We start from the raw sequence: 18,023 nt of genomic DNA on the forward strand, positions 1-18,023 counted from the left end.
TGTATCACATCTAAAAGTTTCACTGAACTGTACATCCCTAATGGTAATTTCAGTGGCAGTATTGTTCACAAATGACGTACTTCTTTCATAGATTCAGCTTCTATTGCAGTATTTGAAGAATGACCCTAGGAAAGCAGTAAAGAGACTTGCTATTCAAGATCTGAAATTACTTGCCAATAAAACACCACACACTTGGAGCAGGGAAAACATTCAGGTATGTAGAACTTTGAACATTAGTATTTTATATAGAAAAATAATATATTATTGTAAAAAGTTTTTACTTTACATTTTTATCATCTTTGTCATCTTTTCATTCTTCATGAAAACAATTTAGGGGAATTGTTGATATTTGTGATAGATGTTATTTTAAGTGGCAAAGTAAATACATAAAACTTTCATCCTTTCATGTTTCAATTTGTTAGTGAGTTAGACTTGCCTCTCAATTTCTTGTGAATTTTCCTGTAACAGCATTAAGGCTGTTTGAGAAGCCCAGTGAAATCATTTATTTAATGCTTGTCTCCTTTACTCACTTTTGGGAGAACAGTTGATACTGACTGTGATTTATTAGGGAGAAGGTCCTGGAAGCATAACTCAGCAAAGTATATTTTTCCTTTTCATGGAAAGGAAGGACATTCCTAAGTTTTCTTTTGTAAATATAAGAGCAGGTCTCAATCTCTAAGCTCTTTTTTTTTTTTAAAGACTTTATTTATTCATGAGAGACACACAGAGAGAGAGAGAGAGAGAGGCAGAGACACAGGCAGAGGGAGAAGCAGGCTCCATGCAGGGAACCCGACGTGGGACTCGATCCCGGGTTTCCAGGATCACACCGCTGGGCCACTGGGGCTGCCCAATATCTAGGCTCTTACTAATGTGGCATCTTTTATAGCATTTCTTAGGTTAATTTAATGTTTTATATTTTTCTCAAAATGGAGCCCTATTTGTTTATTCACTACTGTTAACAGATGTACCATTTTTTAAAAATGCCATTTAAAGTGAAATGGAAGATTCTTAGAATTTGACCTTTATTTTCATGGATTTTACTATCTCTTCGTGTCATCATAGCTACAGTGCAACAAAAACCTTTGAATTTCAGTTTGTGAAACTAAGCTTCTGTGTTAATTGGTTTTTTATTTGCCATTTTCTAAACACATTTCAGTATATTGTGATTGATAGTCACAAATATCCCTAGAGATAAGGGCAGTTGTTAGTATTTGCATTTAGTAGATGAACAAATTAGGGTTCAGAGAGACTTAATATGCTTAAGAGAACTTCCTAAGAGGACTTAATTAAGATTTTAATTAAGAGAGCTCTGTCCTGTAATGCATTTTCTACTAAATAATACTGTCTTTCCAAGAAGAGAATGTACTCAGCTACCAGAGGAAACCAAACCCAGGGAAAGCACTGTATCATCCCTTCTCATTTTTTTCCTTATTGTATGATAGACCACATATACAAAAAAGTATATAAAATAAATATTTAATAGCTTAAATAATTGTAAAAGAAAACAATGTTTTCTAGCTACCATCCAGCTAGAAACAGAATTCTGCAGGCTCACATAACCTTGCCACCTTCCTAGTACAGTCCTCCTTGATTAGAACCATAAAGCCAGCCTAAAGGAAACTTTTGTTTTCACTTTTGTGATGATCATTTCTTCGCTCTTTATTTATTTACCTATATATGCTTCCCTAAAAAATAACGCTTACTATTTGTTTTTATTTCTTGTGCTTAACATTATACTGATGAGACTCATACATGGTTGCATGAGGTTTTTTTTCCTTTAAGTGCTATGTAGTATTCATTATATGGAATGGACCAGTTTACTTGCTCTTGATGGGTTATTTTCAACATGGGGCTCTTGCAACCAATGCTGCTATGAATATTCTTCATTTTATCTCTTGACACTTAATATGCAGGAGTTTCTTTATATACTTGAGAGTGAAATTGCTGACTTACAGAATATGTATATCTTCAGCTTTACCGGGTAATGTCAAACTGCTCCAAAGTGATTGAACCAATTTACATTCCCAGTAGAGAGCGCCCACTGATTCACATCCTTAGATTACATTTTTACCAGTTTAGAAGTTGTCGTTTTAATTTACTTGATGTTGAACATCCTTTTAATGTGTTTATTGACCACTTGGATTTCCTCTTTTGTGACATGGCTATTCAAGTCTTGGTTATTTTTCTGTTGATTTATAATCATTCTTTGTATATTCTGGATACTTGTAATTTATTGGCCACTGATATTCTACATAAATTTTGGAAGTAACTGATCAAATTTCACCAAAAAAAAGTCGAAAAAAAAGTTGATAATTTCATTGGGATTCCATCATTTGGGAAGATCGATTTGTAAGAAATCGATATTTTTACAATGTTGTCTTTTAATGCATGAATATGCTATATCTTTTCATTTCTCTAGTTATCTATACTGCATCTTTTGCCTTCTATTTTGTCTGATATTATTACAGCTACTTCAGTTTTTTCCTGGATGTGTCTATATGATAGATTATCCATTGTTTTAGGGTTGCCTGGGTGGCTTAATCAGTTAAGCATCTGCCATTGTCTCAGGTCCTGATCTTAGGGTCCTGGAATTGAACCCTGCATCAGACTCTCTGCTCAGTGGGGAGTCTGCTTCTCTCTCTCTTCCTCCCCTCCCTCATGGGTTCTCTCTCTCTCTCTCCTCCTCTCCCAAATAAATAAATAAAATCTTTAAAACAAAAAGATTATCATTGTTTTATTTCCAGTGTTTCTTTAATGCATCTTTACGTTTTAGTTGTGTCCTGTGTTAATTCTGGTGCAAAGACCTTAAAATGCACTATTCGTTTATATCCTTCTAAACTCTTATATATTGTTATCATGTGTCTTAATCCTCTCGTATCGAATAATTTTGTTATTTTATAAATTCATTGACCATTTGGACGTTCCACTGTCTTTGGTCTTCTTGCCTCTCAGGCTTTCTCTTTGGGATACTTTTTCTTCTGCCTTTGGAAAGTCCTCTGGTGAGGATCTGTGGTGGTAAGCTCTCCCAGTATTTGTTTGTCTGAAAATGTCTTCATTTTGCCCTCAACCTTGAAAGACACTCTCTCTGGGAGTAGAATGCCCAGCACATTGAGAATACCATTCTACTGTCTACTGTCTACTGATTTCCATTATTGCTGCTGAGAATAGCAGTACTCTTTTGAAGGAATTTTTTTTTCCTGCTTTAAAATTTTTCTCTAATTTGATGTTCTGCACTATGAACAGTCTGATTATAGATTTCTTCTATTTAAACTGCCTGGACTATTGATTTTCTTGAATCATAAGAATGGTGCTTTTCAACAGTTCTGGGAAATTGTCAGCCATAACTTTTCCAAATACTGCTTTTCCTCCTGGATCTCCACTTAAATATATGTTAGCTCTTCTATGAATCCCCCATGTTCCTTATATTCCTTTTTCCATCTCTTTATCTCTTTGTGTTGTGTTGTGAATAATTTCTCCTGTTTTAGTTCAACAATTATCTCTCCAGCTTACGTAAAGTCTTTTCAAAAGTATCTCTGCTCCTGATTTCTATTGGCCCTCTTTTATAGTACCCTTTTTCCTTATATACTTGTCTGTTTTTTCACCTTGAGCTACTCATTTTCCTTGGAGAAGTATGTGTGGGAATTCTCTGAATAAGTTGTTCTCTAGAGAAGGTTTGGATTTGTTTCTGCTAGGTAGAGAGGCCAGGTAGTAACATATGCTATGGAGAAAAAGTCAAGGAAGAGGATTAGTGAGTGAGGAAGATGGAAGCTGCAGTTTTACACAGGGTGGTCAGGGGAGCTGTCACTAAGAAGTTGACACTTAAGCAAGGACCTAAAGGAGGGACCACCAACTTCATGGGGCAAGAGCATTACCAGCAGAAAGAATAGCAAGAAAGGTCCTGAGGTGAAAGCATTGATGAGAATGAGGTCAGTGTGATTACAAAGAGGAGAAGAGCTGGAGATGCTGTAAGATGGATGAAGTGGGTAGCAGATCATTTAGGGCCTATGTGTCCTGTTCTTTAGTACAGGCCATTATTATTTCTTAATTGAAATATATTTGGTATATAACATTGTATAAATTTAAGGTGTACAGCATGTTGATATGATATACATATATTGTACTATGATTGCCATTTTTGTGATAATTAGCATCCCATCGCATTACAGAATTATCATTTCTTAATTTTAATGGTTGGAATAATTAAGTTCTAGAGACTTAGCATGTTTGATGATTATCATACAATATTGTTGTCCATATTCACTATAATACTATACATTAGATCTCTAGGACTTACTTACTGTTTTTAAGTTCGTACCCTTAAACAACATCTGTCCTATCCTCCACCCCCTCCATCCCAAGTCAGGCAAAGAAAGACAAATACGGTATGATATCACTTATTTGTGGGATCTAAAAAGGCCAAACTTATGAAAACAGAGAGTAAAGTGATGGTTACCAGGGATTGGGGGTTGGGGGGCAGAGGACATTAGCCTACTTGTTCCAAAAGATTCTCTCTGGCTTAGATGTATTGAGGCTAGATTGTAGGGATGCAAGGGCAGAAGCAAGGAAAAACATTTAGGAGGTGATTATAAATATTCCAATTAGAAAATACTATGGTTATCTGAACCCAGTGGAACAGTGAAGTTAGCAGGGAGAAGTGCTAATATTCTGGATACATTTTAAAGGCAAGTCTGACAGATTTACTGACAAATTATTTGTAGAGTATAAGACAAAGGATGACTCAAGGTTTTTGGCTTCAACAAATTTACTTGGAATGGGTAAGACTGTAGGAGGCTTATTTCTTAAAGATCAAGAGTTCAGTTCTGGTCAAATAAAGTTTATGGTATCAGGCATCCAAGTGGAGATGTCAAGGAGTTGGAGTTTAAAGAACAGATCTAAATGAAGTTGTAAATATGAGAGTCTCATTAGTTCATAGATGGTATTTAAAGTCATGAGACTGGATGAGTCACTTAAGGAGAGAGAATAAATGAGAAGATTCAGGGAATGATGAAATAAGAACCAGCAAAGCAGCCTGATAAGCAGCCAGTGAGGTAGGAGAGAAGTCAAGATAGTACTGTTTTATAGGAAGAATGCTGCAGTCCACCATGGGAGATACTGCACTGTATTTGTATTCTCCAAGAGATAAGAACTGATAATTTGCCTTTGCATTTAGCAGAATGAAGTAGTTGATGATCTGCATGAGAACAGTTTTATTGGAGTATTGTGGGTACAAGACTGATTGGAAAAACAGGAGAAATAGCAGAGACAATAAATATAGAAAGTGTTTTTGAAGGAGTTCTGTTTTACAGCAGAAGTCAGAGAAAGATATCATATGATTTCACTCGTGTAGAATTTAAGAAACAAAACAAATGATCATATGGGGAAAAAAAGGGAGAGGCAAACCAAGAAACAGTCTTAACTACAAAAGAACTAAACTGATGAGGGCACCTGGATGGCTCAGTCGGTTAAGCATCTGGCTTGGGTTCAGGTCCTAATCTCAGGGTCCTGAGATGGAGCCCTGCATGTCAGGCTCTCTGCTAAGCAGTTCTGTTACAAAGTGAAAGATTATTTGTTCTGAATATTTTCAAAGACATATTTTATTTTTGGCTTTATATCTCCTGAGAGTTCTGATTTGTACTTTACCTAATACGAGGAGGAATGACAAGTTAAGCCTGAGAATTAGTTCTTTTAATCATCTTTTTCTTTATGGGTTGATACAATGGAAATATAGAAAATTTAGAGGGGTTATGTCTCTGACAGAGTACTTTTAAACATAATATTTTTCTGTATGTTAAAGCTTATAAGCTTTTTGCTGTGCTTTTCTGGAGCACATCCCTGGTGGCTGGTCCCATTCTAGGGTAGAGGAGAAGCCCCTAGTTAGGAACTGACCTAGAAAACAGTAATTCAGGACAGAGCTTCAGTTGAGCAGTGAGGTAAGCCAGCCTAGAGAGACAAATTCAAACCAATCAGTAAAGATGACCGTGGAAGTAAGGGAGAGAGGGGGCTGTTTTGAAGAGTTAGATTTTTTTCCTTTTTGTCAGTATGAAAAATGGACCTGGTAAGACAGTTTTGTAATAGGTCATGTCCTTGGAACAGAAATGAGCCAGATTTCATCACTGAAATAGGATTGACATGCCATCTCTGGGGAACTTTGTGATGTGCTCTGTTAAGCTAACTGATTTGAATCAATGAACCTTGAAATCAGTATGTATTTACTGAGAGCATTTTAGGTACGCAATGTGGTACTGAGTGACAGAAATTAGAAGATAACATAAATAACTTTATCAAAAATTATTCTAACATTTTTCTCAAATTTTTAAAAAATATTTTAATTTACTTTTTTATTGAAGCTCGATTTGCCAACATATAGTATAAACCCATCTCAATTTTTTAAATGGTGAAATTCTTTCTGCTTTTTAAAAAATTAATACAAAAAAATTAAAAAATAAAAAATTATTAATACCATTATCATAAATGCCTTGTGTACACCTTCTTGATTATCCCAAAAGGTTAAATGTTTCTTAATTATTCAAAGTTAAATCAGTAAATAGTCCTTAACTTCTGGGGCTATTTGGCTGAGGATTTTATTCCTAAGCCTAAACTAATTAAGAGCATAAGGTAGGACAATTTAGGCAGTAAGACATAGATAAATGGAAATGGCTTAAGTGTTTGAATAAGTAGAAAAGACTATGGTATTATTTAAACACAATCATTTTTTAAAAACTGCTTTCTTTTGTACTTCAAAAACAGTATCTATGCCTGCTTTTTTCTTTATCCTTCACTGTTTCTTTAATACACTTGCCTTTAGATCTGTTTCCTATCACTTTTGCTTAGGCACTTGAAATGTCACTAGTGTTCTTAATGCTAAATCTGGAGGCTTGTCTGCCTTTGTCATCTTTCCTTTTAGTGTATTTGGCCCTGTCAGCTTTACCCCTTCTCTTGGCTTCTTTGCACTGAATTGTCCTCATTCATTTTTCTCACTCTTAAAAAAACCCCTGTATCCTCTCTGGTTTCTGCACTGCCCCCTTTTCTTCAGAATTGTGTCACTGAGCTCAGTTGAGTCTTAGTGCTTCCTCCCATTCTTCTCTGCTATTCTGACGGTGTCCCTCACATCAGTGTGGGCATTCATTCTCCAGTGATTTAGTCCTTCCCCCTGAGTTTCTGAACTGCTCTCCTGCATAGTAGCTTGTAGAGCTTTGCAAAGCTCTTTGTGTCTCAGGAGCTTTTTATTATTACAGACAATAAATGTCACCCCAGCTTATATTTTATTTAAAATTTTTTATGCTAGTATGTTCATGTGTCAGAATTCAAAAATTGAAAAAGGATATATATCATAAGGTATTTCCCACTTAAAGTCTTCTGCCATCCAATCATTTGCCCAGTGGCAACCAATGTCTAATTTCTAATATGTTTTTCCAGAGATGTTTTATATGAAAACAATTCTACAGGATGCCTGGGTGGCTTAGTCAGTTAAGCATCCAGCTTGTGATTTTGGCTCAGATCATGATCTCCTGGGTCATGGACTTGGAGCCACAGTCAGGCTCCACACTTAGCGGGGAGTCTGCTTGAGATTTATCTTCCCCCTTCCTCTTCACACACATTCTCTCTCTCTCTAAAATAAATAAATATTTTTAAAAAAGAAAGAAAACAATTCTGTATACGTCTTTACCCCCATTTTACAGACAAAGAAGTTGAGACTCAAAGATTTCAGTAATTGGCACAGATCACAGAGATGTTAAGTGGCAGAGCCAGAAGTCTGATGCAAGTCTTGGGGTTAAAAATCTGTTACATGTCAGATTTCAAATGCCTGGTAGATGTTTCTTCTTGGATTTCATATCTCTTCCTGTTTCTGTCCTTCCTCAGAAATTAGCTTATCTCCATAAATTCCCAATATTCTCTGGTCATCAGGTTTGAAATTCTTTAGTAATCATTGAATCCTTCTTGTTGATTTATTCCCTGTAACGTTATAGTATTCACCCTCCACTCTCCATTCCTACCCTCAAGCTGTAGTTCAGGCCATCATCTATCACCACCGCCTGGATTTCTGCCCTAGGCTTTTTGGCTCTCACCTGTTTATCATTGCCAGAATAATCTTCTCTAAATCTTTCATTAACATTATTCCTCTCCAGTGACTTACTATTTCCTTTCCCATTAAGCTTAAATTACTCTGCCTAACTTTCAGGGCCATCTTTAATCTGGCCTGATCTTCTGAGTGTTTCTGTGTCTTAGCCTTCATCCCTTTTGGAGATATCTCCTCCTAGGCCACAAATAAATACTCCATATTCTGGCCTAACCGCCACACTTCTTGTTTGCTTCATCTCGATCACAGTCTTCCCTTCCATTACCAGAAACCTACTTTGTCTTTCAAGTCCATTTCCATTGCTGTCATGATTATTTGCTGCTGCTGCTGCTGCTGCTGATTTTGTTATTAACTAGGTTTTTCTTTCGGTTGTAAAAGTACACATACACATGATTAAAAATGCAGAGTTCAGGGTGCACAATGAGTGAAAGTAAGTCTGTCTTGTAAGTTATCTCTTCCCTCAGCTCTCCTCTGCAGAGGTGGTCAGTTTTACTAATTTCTTACGTATCCTTCCAAATTTTGTCATCCATACGTAAGCATGTGTATGTCCTTTTTACTGTATGAAAATGAAAATGCAGTATATGCATGTTCTGAACCTTTTATCACTTAACAGTACATCTTGGAGAACCTCTGTCATTAATACTTAGATCTGCATTCTTTCACCAGCTATATGGTACTCCCTTTATATTTCCAGTCCCACCATAGACAATAGTTGTTTCCAGTACTTTGACTGTTACTATTACATGGCTACCTTGACTAGTTTATAAAAAAATAAAAACAAAACATCATTGTGAGCATACATTTCTAAAAAAGAAGTTCTTGGGTCCTATGATACATATAATTAAAGTTTTTATATTCAATGCCAATTACCCATTAATGAAGTTTATACCATTTTATTTCTCTATTGGCAATGTGAGAGCAACTGTTGCCCCACACTGTTTTCAGTAGTATGTCTTATTAAACTTTAATCTTCTCCAATCTGCTGAAAAAAATCTTTTAAATTTTTCAAAATAATGAGTGAGGTTTAGCATCTTATTTTTAAAAGACATTTGTATAAATTTTGTCTATGAACTCATTTTTCTATTGGGTTGTTTGTATACTGGTAAGAAGTTTTTATATATTAAGATGATTGGGCCTTTATTGACCTTATATGATATGAACATTTTCCTCAGGCTTGTCAGTTATCTTTTTACTTTTTCTTTTCCCATTTTAACCCTTAGTACTTTTTATAGCTTTGGTTTTTATTTATAAAAAAGAAACAAGGGTTAAGTTTTATTTTACCCAGATGACTGACCATTTGTCCTTGAGCCATTGATTACAAAATCCCTCTGATTTGAAATGCCACTAAACAAATACTAACTTATATGTGTATTTGAATCCACTTCTGGGACTAATTACCACTCATTGATTTCTCAGTCCATGAGTAGGAAAAACTACTTTGACTTCTGTAGGTTTATTGTACATTTTATATTTGGTGGGGCTTCCTTTGTCTCTCATTATACTTCATGAGAATTTTTCTGATTTTTTTTTTAAGATTTTATTTATTTATTCATGAGAGACACAGAGAAAGACAGAGAGAGGCAGAGACACAGGCAGAGGGAGAAGCAGGCTCCATGCAGGAAGCCCGATTTCGGACTCAATCCTGGGTCTCCAGGATCACATCCTGGGCCGAAGGCGGCGCTAAACCGCTGAGCCACTGAGGCTTCCCAATATTTCTGATTTTTATTTATCTGTATGATCTTTAGAACCAGGTTATATAAATCTCTCCACTCCTAAGATTTTGTTGACATTTTTATCTGGTACAAATAAATTTACTGTTTAACCTTTTCTGAAATTTTATTTTTTATTTTTCCCCTAGTCTTTTAAGTTTTGCTATTTTCTGAACCTTTGTCTTTGTGGGAGAATGGGAACTAGTTTAATTTAGCAGAGCAGTTATTTGACCGTTTATATGACATATCCTAAGAGTAAATTTGCAGGATGAGGCAAGAGTCACCATAGTAGGAGCATGTATTCATAGTTGACATTACTGAAAGAAAAATTAGCATCTTGTTTTTGGTAATTCTTCAGACCACGTTAGGAGTAAAGTGGATGATAGGAGTAAAGTGGATGACCCAAAATGGAGAAGGATGGACAGTGCATTCACTTACATGCAAGATAGAGTATCACATTCTTACTTTTTTTAAAATATACACATATGAACTAATATTCGTATCTCTCAATTAATCGAAGGGTGGTGGAGGTGGTAGTTTTGCATGTAAGGACTGAGTAGTACATAATTTTCAGTGGGCTTAATAAAAAAATCAGTCATGACAATAACCTTTTTAAAAAATAGACTTTATTCTTCAGAACAGGTGTAGATTGATAAAAAAAAAAAATGGGAAAGATAATACAGAGGGTTGCCACACACCCTACACCCAGTTTCCCGAATTGTTGGTCTTTAACTTTAGTCCAGCACATGTGTTAAAATTAATAAGCCGACATTGGTACATCATTATTATTAACGAAAACTCATTTTTGGTTCTGGTTGCTTTCATTTTTACTTAGTGTCCTTTTTCTGGTATAGGGTCCCCTCTAGGAAATGGCATTGTGTTCAGCTAATATGTCTCGTGATGCTCCTTTTGGCTGCAGCAGTTTGACTTAAGTTTGTTATCATGGGCAAAAAGATAACATTTTTCTAAAAGCTAGAACATTTAAAACAATTCACCAGTTTGAAGGTATTTCAACTTCTGTGTTCCCTTCTTTTCTGTATCGCAGGCACTCTGTGAATGTGCCCTCCAGACTCCTTACGACAGCCTGAAACTTGGAATGCTGTCTGTCCTTTCCACACTGTCAGGGACCATTGCCGTCAAACATTACTTCAGCATAGCTTCTGGTAAGGAGAAGAAAGGAGAGGACAGATGGATAATGTGCTCATCCCTTTACTCATGTTAATGATGCAGGTGGTTTCTTTCAAGCCTGAGAATCCAGAATGGTTTCGGTCTTATGTACTGTATGCTGGTGATTTTATTTGAAAATGATTTCTTCACTAATGCCTGTGGACATAACATTTTGCATCCCTGATCATAATTCAAGGATTTGTTTTTTATAGATTTGCCCCATTTTGAATTCTGTGTGGGTGAAATCATATTTTTGAGGATCCCTAACAGAGCTCGTTTGCTTTTGTATGTCTCTGACTCAATGTGCCCTTTGGATTGAAGAACATTTTAAAGGCCAAAAGGTGGTGAATTTTAGAAGCAAATGTCATGTACCTTCTTTTAGGTATATGTTATCCCTCTGGAAAATGATTAAAATAAAACTTTACCCCAGTTCAATAATGCTTTCCCAGTTGCCTATTCTAGATGGTTTAACTTCAAAATGCCTTTATTAATGCCCATTGAGGAGTTTGCTATCTAACTGACTTAATGGCTAAAAGTGTTTTGTTTTGTTTTGTTTTGTTTTAATGCAGATTTTGTGGGATCTATATTGCTTCCTGTTTTTTAGTCAGTTAATTTGAATTGAGTTAAAGAACTGCAGTGTCCATTTGTTCTTTTTATGGCTTCACAGCCTGTGAACTTACCAGGTAAAGGGAATTCCCTGCCATATAGAGAAGTCTTGCTAGGGGGCAGCCTGGGTGGCTCAGAGGTTTAGTGCCGCCTTCAGTCCAGGGCATGATCCTGGAGACCTGGGATCAAGTCCTACATCGGGCTCCTGGCATGGAGCCTGCTTCTCCCTCTGCCTGTGTCTCTCTCTCTCTGTCTCTATGAATAAATGAATAAAATCTTAAAAAAAAAATAAGTCTTGATAGGAAGATGAAAAGACCTGGTACTCTCTTTGCCAACCTCCCTGCCAGCTCGGGTGCACACATGTGACCTGGACTCAGCTGATGATTCATAGCACAGGCTGAATTGGGAGCCAGTAACAAGAAGTAGTAGGGAAGTAGGAGAATCCATTCAAGCCCCACAGCAGTGACCTCGGCCACGCCCGGTTTCCAGGGTCTACCTAGCAGTGGGCATTTGCTCTGTCACCGTACCTTTGGCACCGTACCTTTGGTAAGCTGTGCCATCGAGGAATCCGTATGAATGGTGGTAATATCTTCACTCAACTGATTCTGTGCCTGGTTTGGGCTGCAATCTTGGCTGATCTCTAGCCTGGCCTTTTTCCTGTCCATTTTCTGAGCTTAGTTTTCTAGTCTTTCTGGTGATTCTGTGAGGTATTTCTATGTCAATTACCTACTGCTATGTAATAAATCACCCTCAAAACTTAGTGGCTCAAAACCATCACAATTGTATTTGCTCTGATTCTGCATATCAGCAGTTTTGACTGACCTCGGCTGAATGCTTCTCCCAATCTCACATGGGCTTTTACTCATAAGACTGCAATCATCTGGAACCTTGACCATTCTGGACGGTCTAAGAGGGCCTCATTCACTGGCTGGAGGTTGAAAGGCTTTCAGCAGAGCACCTTAATTCTCCTGCATGTGACTCAGCAGGCTAGCTTAGCCTTGTTGACATCAGGTTCCCAGGGTTGGCAGCAGCCAAAAGAAGGCAAGCCACCAGCACAAAAAGCACTGCATAGTCATTTACTTGCACATGTTTTTTAATGTCTCAACAGCCAGAGCAAATCACACAGCCAAGCTGCTGGAGCGGTTTTGAACTATCAAATGTCTGCATAGGTGATTTGGAAATACTCATCAAAACTATAAATGACCCAGAAATTCCCTTCTAGGAATTGATCCTACATTCACACATTTGAGAAATGGCAGATGTGGAAGGTTATTAATTGCATCATAATATGTAATAGCAAAACATTGTCCATCAGGGACATCAGCAGGGATGTAATAGCATAAAAAAAATCCATCAATAGGGAACTCATTAAAGAAATTATAATACACAACTGCGATAAAAGTCAATATAACTTATTAAAGAGAAAATATGGAATAATATCCATGACATAGTATTTTTTTTAAGATTTTATTTATTCATGAGAGACACGAGAGAGAGAGAGAGGCAGAGACACAGGCAGAGGGAGAAGCAGGCTCCATGCAGGGAGCCTGATGTGGGACTCAATCCTGGGTCTCCAGGATCATACCCTGGGCTGAAGGCAGCGCCAAACCTCTGGGCCATCAGGGCTGCCCTGATATAGTATTTAAAGCAAGATGCAAAACTGTGGAAAAAGGAAAAAGAAATCGAGAAATATGATGCTTGTAAATGTATAGACTCTAGAACATTGAGTGAAAGTCTTTACTTACTGACCTACCTTTTTCTACTATTTGTTGGACCTTTTGAATCAGATGAATTTATCTGAGTAAATAATTTTTAAATAAATGAAAATTAAATTAAAAAATAGTTTTGTCCCTAAAACAGTTAACATAGAAAAATGCTGCAAAATATTATATATTTTTTAAAAGATTTTATTTATTTATTTATTCATTCATTCATTCATGACAGACAGAGAGAGAGAGAGAGGCAGAGGCACAGGCAGAGGGAGAAGCAGGCTCCATGCAGGGAGCCTGATATGGGACTGGATCCCAGGTCTCCAGGACCACACCCTGGGCTGAAGGCGGCATCAAACCGCTGGGCCACCAGGGCTGCCCAAAATATATTTTAAAGGCAGAATATTGGTCACTATCTCCATATCGTGATTGTGTGTGAGTTTTTAAATTTTGAATTTTTTTCTGATTTTCTCCCAAGTTTTCTATGATGAGTCTTCATAGGAAAAAAAAAAAAAAAGGAAAAATGCAAGTTACAAAACATGCTTATACATCTATAAATGAGTCTGTATTGTCCCAGTCACGTGGGCAAGACAAAGAATGGAAGAAATACAAGTTCCATAGTCTTGAAAAAACTTTTCTAATATTTTGCCTATTTTAACAACACTGAGGGTTTACCTGAGCTGGTACTTATATGTTAAACTGGAAATCAGTAAGGCAACATATGTCCTCCATCACCTGGGATGGTCTTGGTTTATGCTTTGTAATTAGTAATCATGTCTCCTTCAACCTCAAAAAATACGATCACTCTTAGCATGAGAGGCAAGGTTGAAGGTGATAGGAATCGTGAAAAAATAAGCAAGAATAGAAAAAGGAAGGCAGGAACAAGAGACTCTGCTAAAAAGCTGAAAAGCTTTAATCTGCTGATCTTTAAGTTTGCTCACACCTGAGTGTTTTTCTACTATAAATAAAAATATACATAATGCAAACCTTACATTACAGAATTTCAAGTGTGAATTTTAAAAGTTGCTGCAATTTATAGCATAGAACTTAAGTTATAAAGCACAGAGGTAGGGCATAAATAACAAATTTTGTGATCTCAGGGACAAGATGCTTAAAATCTTTGGGTTTCAGTTTCTTCTGTAAAAATAGGGTATTGAATCATGTGATTCCATAATCCTTTCCAGTTTTAAAATCATGGATTCTGTGTAAACCTTTTGCAAAATAACTATATGCCACCCATTGAGGTGGGAAGAGCAAACTTAAAATTTTTGTTTCTCTTTTTCTTTCCTCTCCTGAAGGAAGGTAAGGTTTATCTGATAAGCCTAAAATTGACATCCATTTTAATAAGAATCCATTTGCACTCCCAAGATACAATCTTTAGTTGTTTTGGCTTTTGCTGTGTTCCTTATTTTTAAATTAATATTTTTGTGGGAAAGTCCTATATTAGGTCCTAATCATTATAGACTATCAAGATATACCTATTCTAAGTTCCTTGACAGGAGAAACAGAAATGATGGTTTATGTTGATGACGGAGTAGAAGTAGATGGAGTAGAGATTTTGCTCTTGAAAATGAGAACAACGAACCTATATGCTGAACTGCTTTTGGACTTTATAAATGAATTAAGTCTGTGCTACTTCTCTCTTTTTTGTTTAGGAAATGTGGGTTCCTCTCCCAGATCCTCTGACTTGGTCAGATTAGCCCAAGAGTGCTGTTACCATAATAACAGGGGCATTGCAGCTCATGGAGTACGAGTCCTAACTAATATAACGGTCTCTTGTCAAGAAAAAGGTAAGTTTGATTAGGACTGGGTGTAAGCTTTTGGATTGATGTTTGAGTGCAATTGTGTGTGTGTGTGTGTTTGGTTTTTTAATCCCTTATTCTTGGCACATATGCTTTTATCTACTGGTTGCCCCCTGAGGTCTTAGAGCAAGTTTTCTCAAAACTACTTAATCCTATGAAAAATAAAAAAAATATATATGAGGACCTTGGAATTGGGATTGTGAAATTGAAAGGTTTCATTGGAGCATTGCCCATTTCTTCCCCAGGGCTTAATTTTGCATGCATGGTGCTGTGGCTAGGGATTGCTTATGACTGCCCATCACTGTCCTGTGGTATGACAGTTTGTTCACCTGTACAAAAACCTGGAAAATTGAGGACAAGATCCCTTAAGTTATCAAGGGGCTTAAATAACAAATAGTTTCACCTAGGGGCAAATGTGTTAACAGAGTAATATGAATTAAATTTGCCTAGAATTTGTCTCTAGGTATTTAAAGCATTAAACTGATATGCATAATTTAGAATGTGAATAGAAAATAATGCTTATATTTTACTGTATTTCTAATATCTTTGCCCTGAAGGTTTGAGTAAGTTCAAGCTGGTGTTCAAAAACAAATGCACTTTGGACCTCTCTTCTGTTTCAGTGCTTATTTTTATCTTTATTAAGGATCATAAGTCGAGATCTTATCCCCACTAGACATCAGCACTGCTCATTCCTAGTACCTATTTTTTTCTAGCGCCCTGACCCTCACTAGACTTAACACTGTCAAGCCCTACACTAACTTAGGTGACGTTTCTTTAAAATTGCTCCTTAAATGTTGATTCTTTTTTGAATATTTAAACCTGTTTTATTTTTGATACAGTAATGAGTATTTTCTACCATGTAACACAGAAAACTGTGTTCTCAAAGCTCATATATATTAACCTCAATATGGATGACTGATATATTCAGAATTTTCTAGAACTTCTAGAGAAACTTTAGCTCTAAGGTAGTGGAATAATGCTTATAGTACTGCTATTACATGAGACATCTTAAGGGGTTTGTTCTTTGTGGTCTGACTTAAAACATTAATAAGATTATATGGGGTCTTCATTACTTCCTAGAAGGGTTTCAGTTTTCATTAGAAGGTTACACTGTAGGTGAAAATAGACAAGTATAGTTTATGTCTAGTTAGGAAGATTAAAGATTTATGTCTAGTTAGGAAGATTTATGTCTAGTTAGCAAACTATGTGGTTTGCTGTTCCTAGTATTTTCCTCAGCTAAGCTGGTGACACTTTCAGTTATCTTTATTTATACCTTTGTGACTTTAACTCTTGATTTAACATAGGTATATATATCTTTTTTAAAAATACTAGTTTCAGTGTACAACATAATGATTTGATATTTGTATATATTGTGAAATGATCACCACAGTCTGATTAATATCAGTCACCATAAATAGTTATAAATTTTTTTTCTTGTGATGAAAACTTTTAAGATCTGCTCTCTTAACTTTCAAATATACAATATAGTATTATTAACTGCACCCACCATGCTGTACATTACATCCCATGACTTACTCATTTTATAACTGGAAGTTTGCACCCTTCAACCCCCTTCTCCCATTTTGCCCACCACCTCTCTCTGGCAATCACCAATCTGTTCTCTGTACCTATGAGCTCAGTTTTTGTTTGCTTGTTTGTTTTAGATTCCACATGCAAGTGAAGTCATAAGGTATTTTTCTTCTTCTAACTTATTTCACTTAATGCCTTCAAGATTGATCCATTTGTCTCAAATGGCAGGCTTTCTTTCTTTTTATGGCTGAATAATAATCCACCGTGTATCATTACCACATTTTCTTTATCCTTTCATCCACTGGTGGACTCTTAGGTTATTTCCATATCTTGGCTATTGTAAATAACGCTGTAATGAACATGGGGGTGCAGATGTCTTTTTGAGTTAGTATTTTCATTTTCTTTGGATAAATACCCAGAAGTGGAGTTGCTGGATCATCTAGTAGTTCTATTTTTAGCTTTCTGAGAAGCCTCCCACTGTCTTCCACAGCAGCTGTATCAGTCTGCGCTCCCACCAACAGTGCACAGGGCCCCTTTTCTCCACATCCTCACCAGCTTGCTATTTCTTGTCTTTTTGATAATGGCCATTCTGACAGGTGTGAGGTGATATCTCATGGTTATTTTGATTTGCATTTCCCTGATGATTGGGGATGTTGAGCATCTTTTCATGTACCTATTGGCCATCTGGATGTCTTCTTCAGAAAAATGCCTCTTCAGGTCCTCTGCCCAGTTTTTAATTGAATGGTTTGTTTTTTGCTGTTGAGTCATATGAGTTCTTTATATATTTTGGGTACTAACCCCTTATCAAATACATGACTTGCAAATATTTTCTCTCATTTTTGTTTTGTAGATGGTTTCCTTTGCCATACAAAAGCCTTTTAGTTTGATAAAATGTATATATTTTTTATGATCATCAGTAAAGTAGTGGAAAAATAGAAACCCAAAGATAGCCTTTACATTTCAGAAGTAATGGCACATGTACTTTTTCAGGAAGGTTAGTTGTTTCTTATATCTTCAATTCCTCAGTTTTTTTTTCTTCTAAGTATGTGTGTGTGTGTGTGTGTGTGTGTGTGTGTGTGTGTGTGTTTAATCTTCTCTACTTGACCACCGTAAAACTTAGTGTTTTTCCTCTAGACCTTTTGGCACTGGAACAAGATGCTGTCTTTGGCCTGGAATCCCTTCTGGTACTTTGTAGTCAAGATGATAGTCCAGGTGCTCAAGCCACTTTAAAGGTGAAAATATCACTTATTTTAATATAATGCCTGTTTTTATTACCTCAGCTAGGGATTGGCAATCTCTGTAAAGGATCAGAGAGTAAATAAAGTTTTGTAGGCTAAATACTGTTTGTCATAACTACTGGATTATACACTTGTAGAATGAAACAGTCATAGACAGTGTGAGGAAGGGGGGACAAGGCAGTGGG

The 18,023-nt window shown here is 36.4% G+C and overlaps 1 protein-coding gene across 1 annotated transcript in view; it reads left to right on the forward strand.

The window, feature by feature from the left end:
• The window catches only part of INTS7 (integrator complex subunit 7), an 85,752-nt gene that overhangs the window by 31,678 nt on the left and 36,051 nt on the right, over positions 1-18,023 (forward strand). Inside the window, exons 7-10 of the mRNA XM_055319470.1 lie at positions 92-214; positions 10,832-10,949; positions 14,924-15,058; positions 17,735-17,832. Coding sequence (XP_055175445.1) covers positions 92-214; positions 10,832-10,949; positions 14,924-15,058; positions 17,735-17,832 — 474 coding nt within the window. The remainder of the gene's footprint in view (positions 1-91; positions 215-10,831; positions 10,950-14,923; positions 15,059-17,734; positions 17,833-18,023) is intronic.

This window comes from Nyctereutes procyonoides, unplaced genomic scaffold (genome assembly GCF_905146905.1).
Source record: "Nyctereutes procyonoides isolate TBG_1078 unplaced genomic scaffold, NYPRO_anot_genome, whole genome shotgun sequence".
Lineage (NCBI taxonomy): Eukaryota > Metazoa > Chordata > Mammalia > Carnivora > Canidae > Nyctereutes > Nyctereutes procyonoides.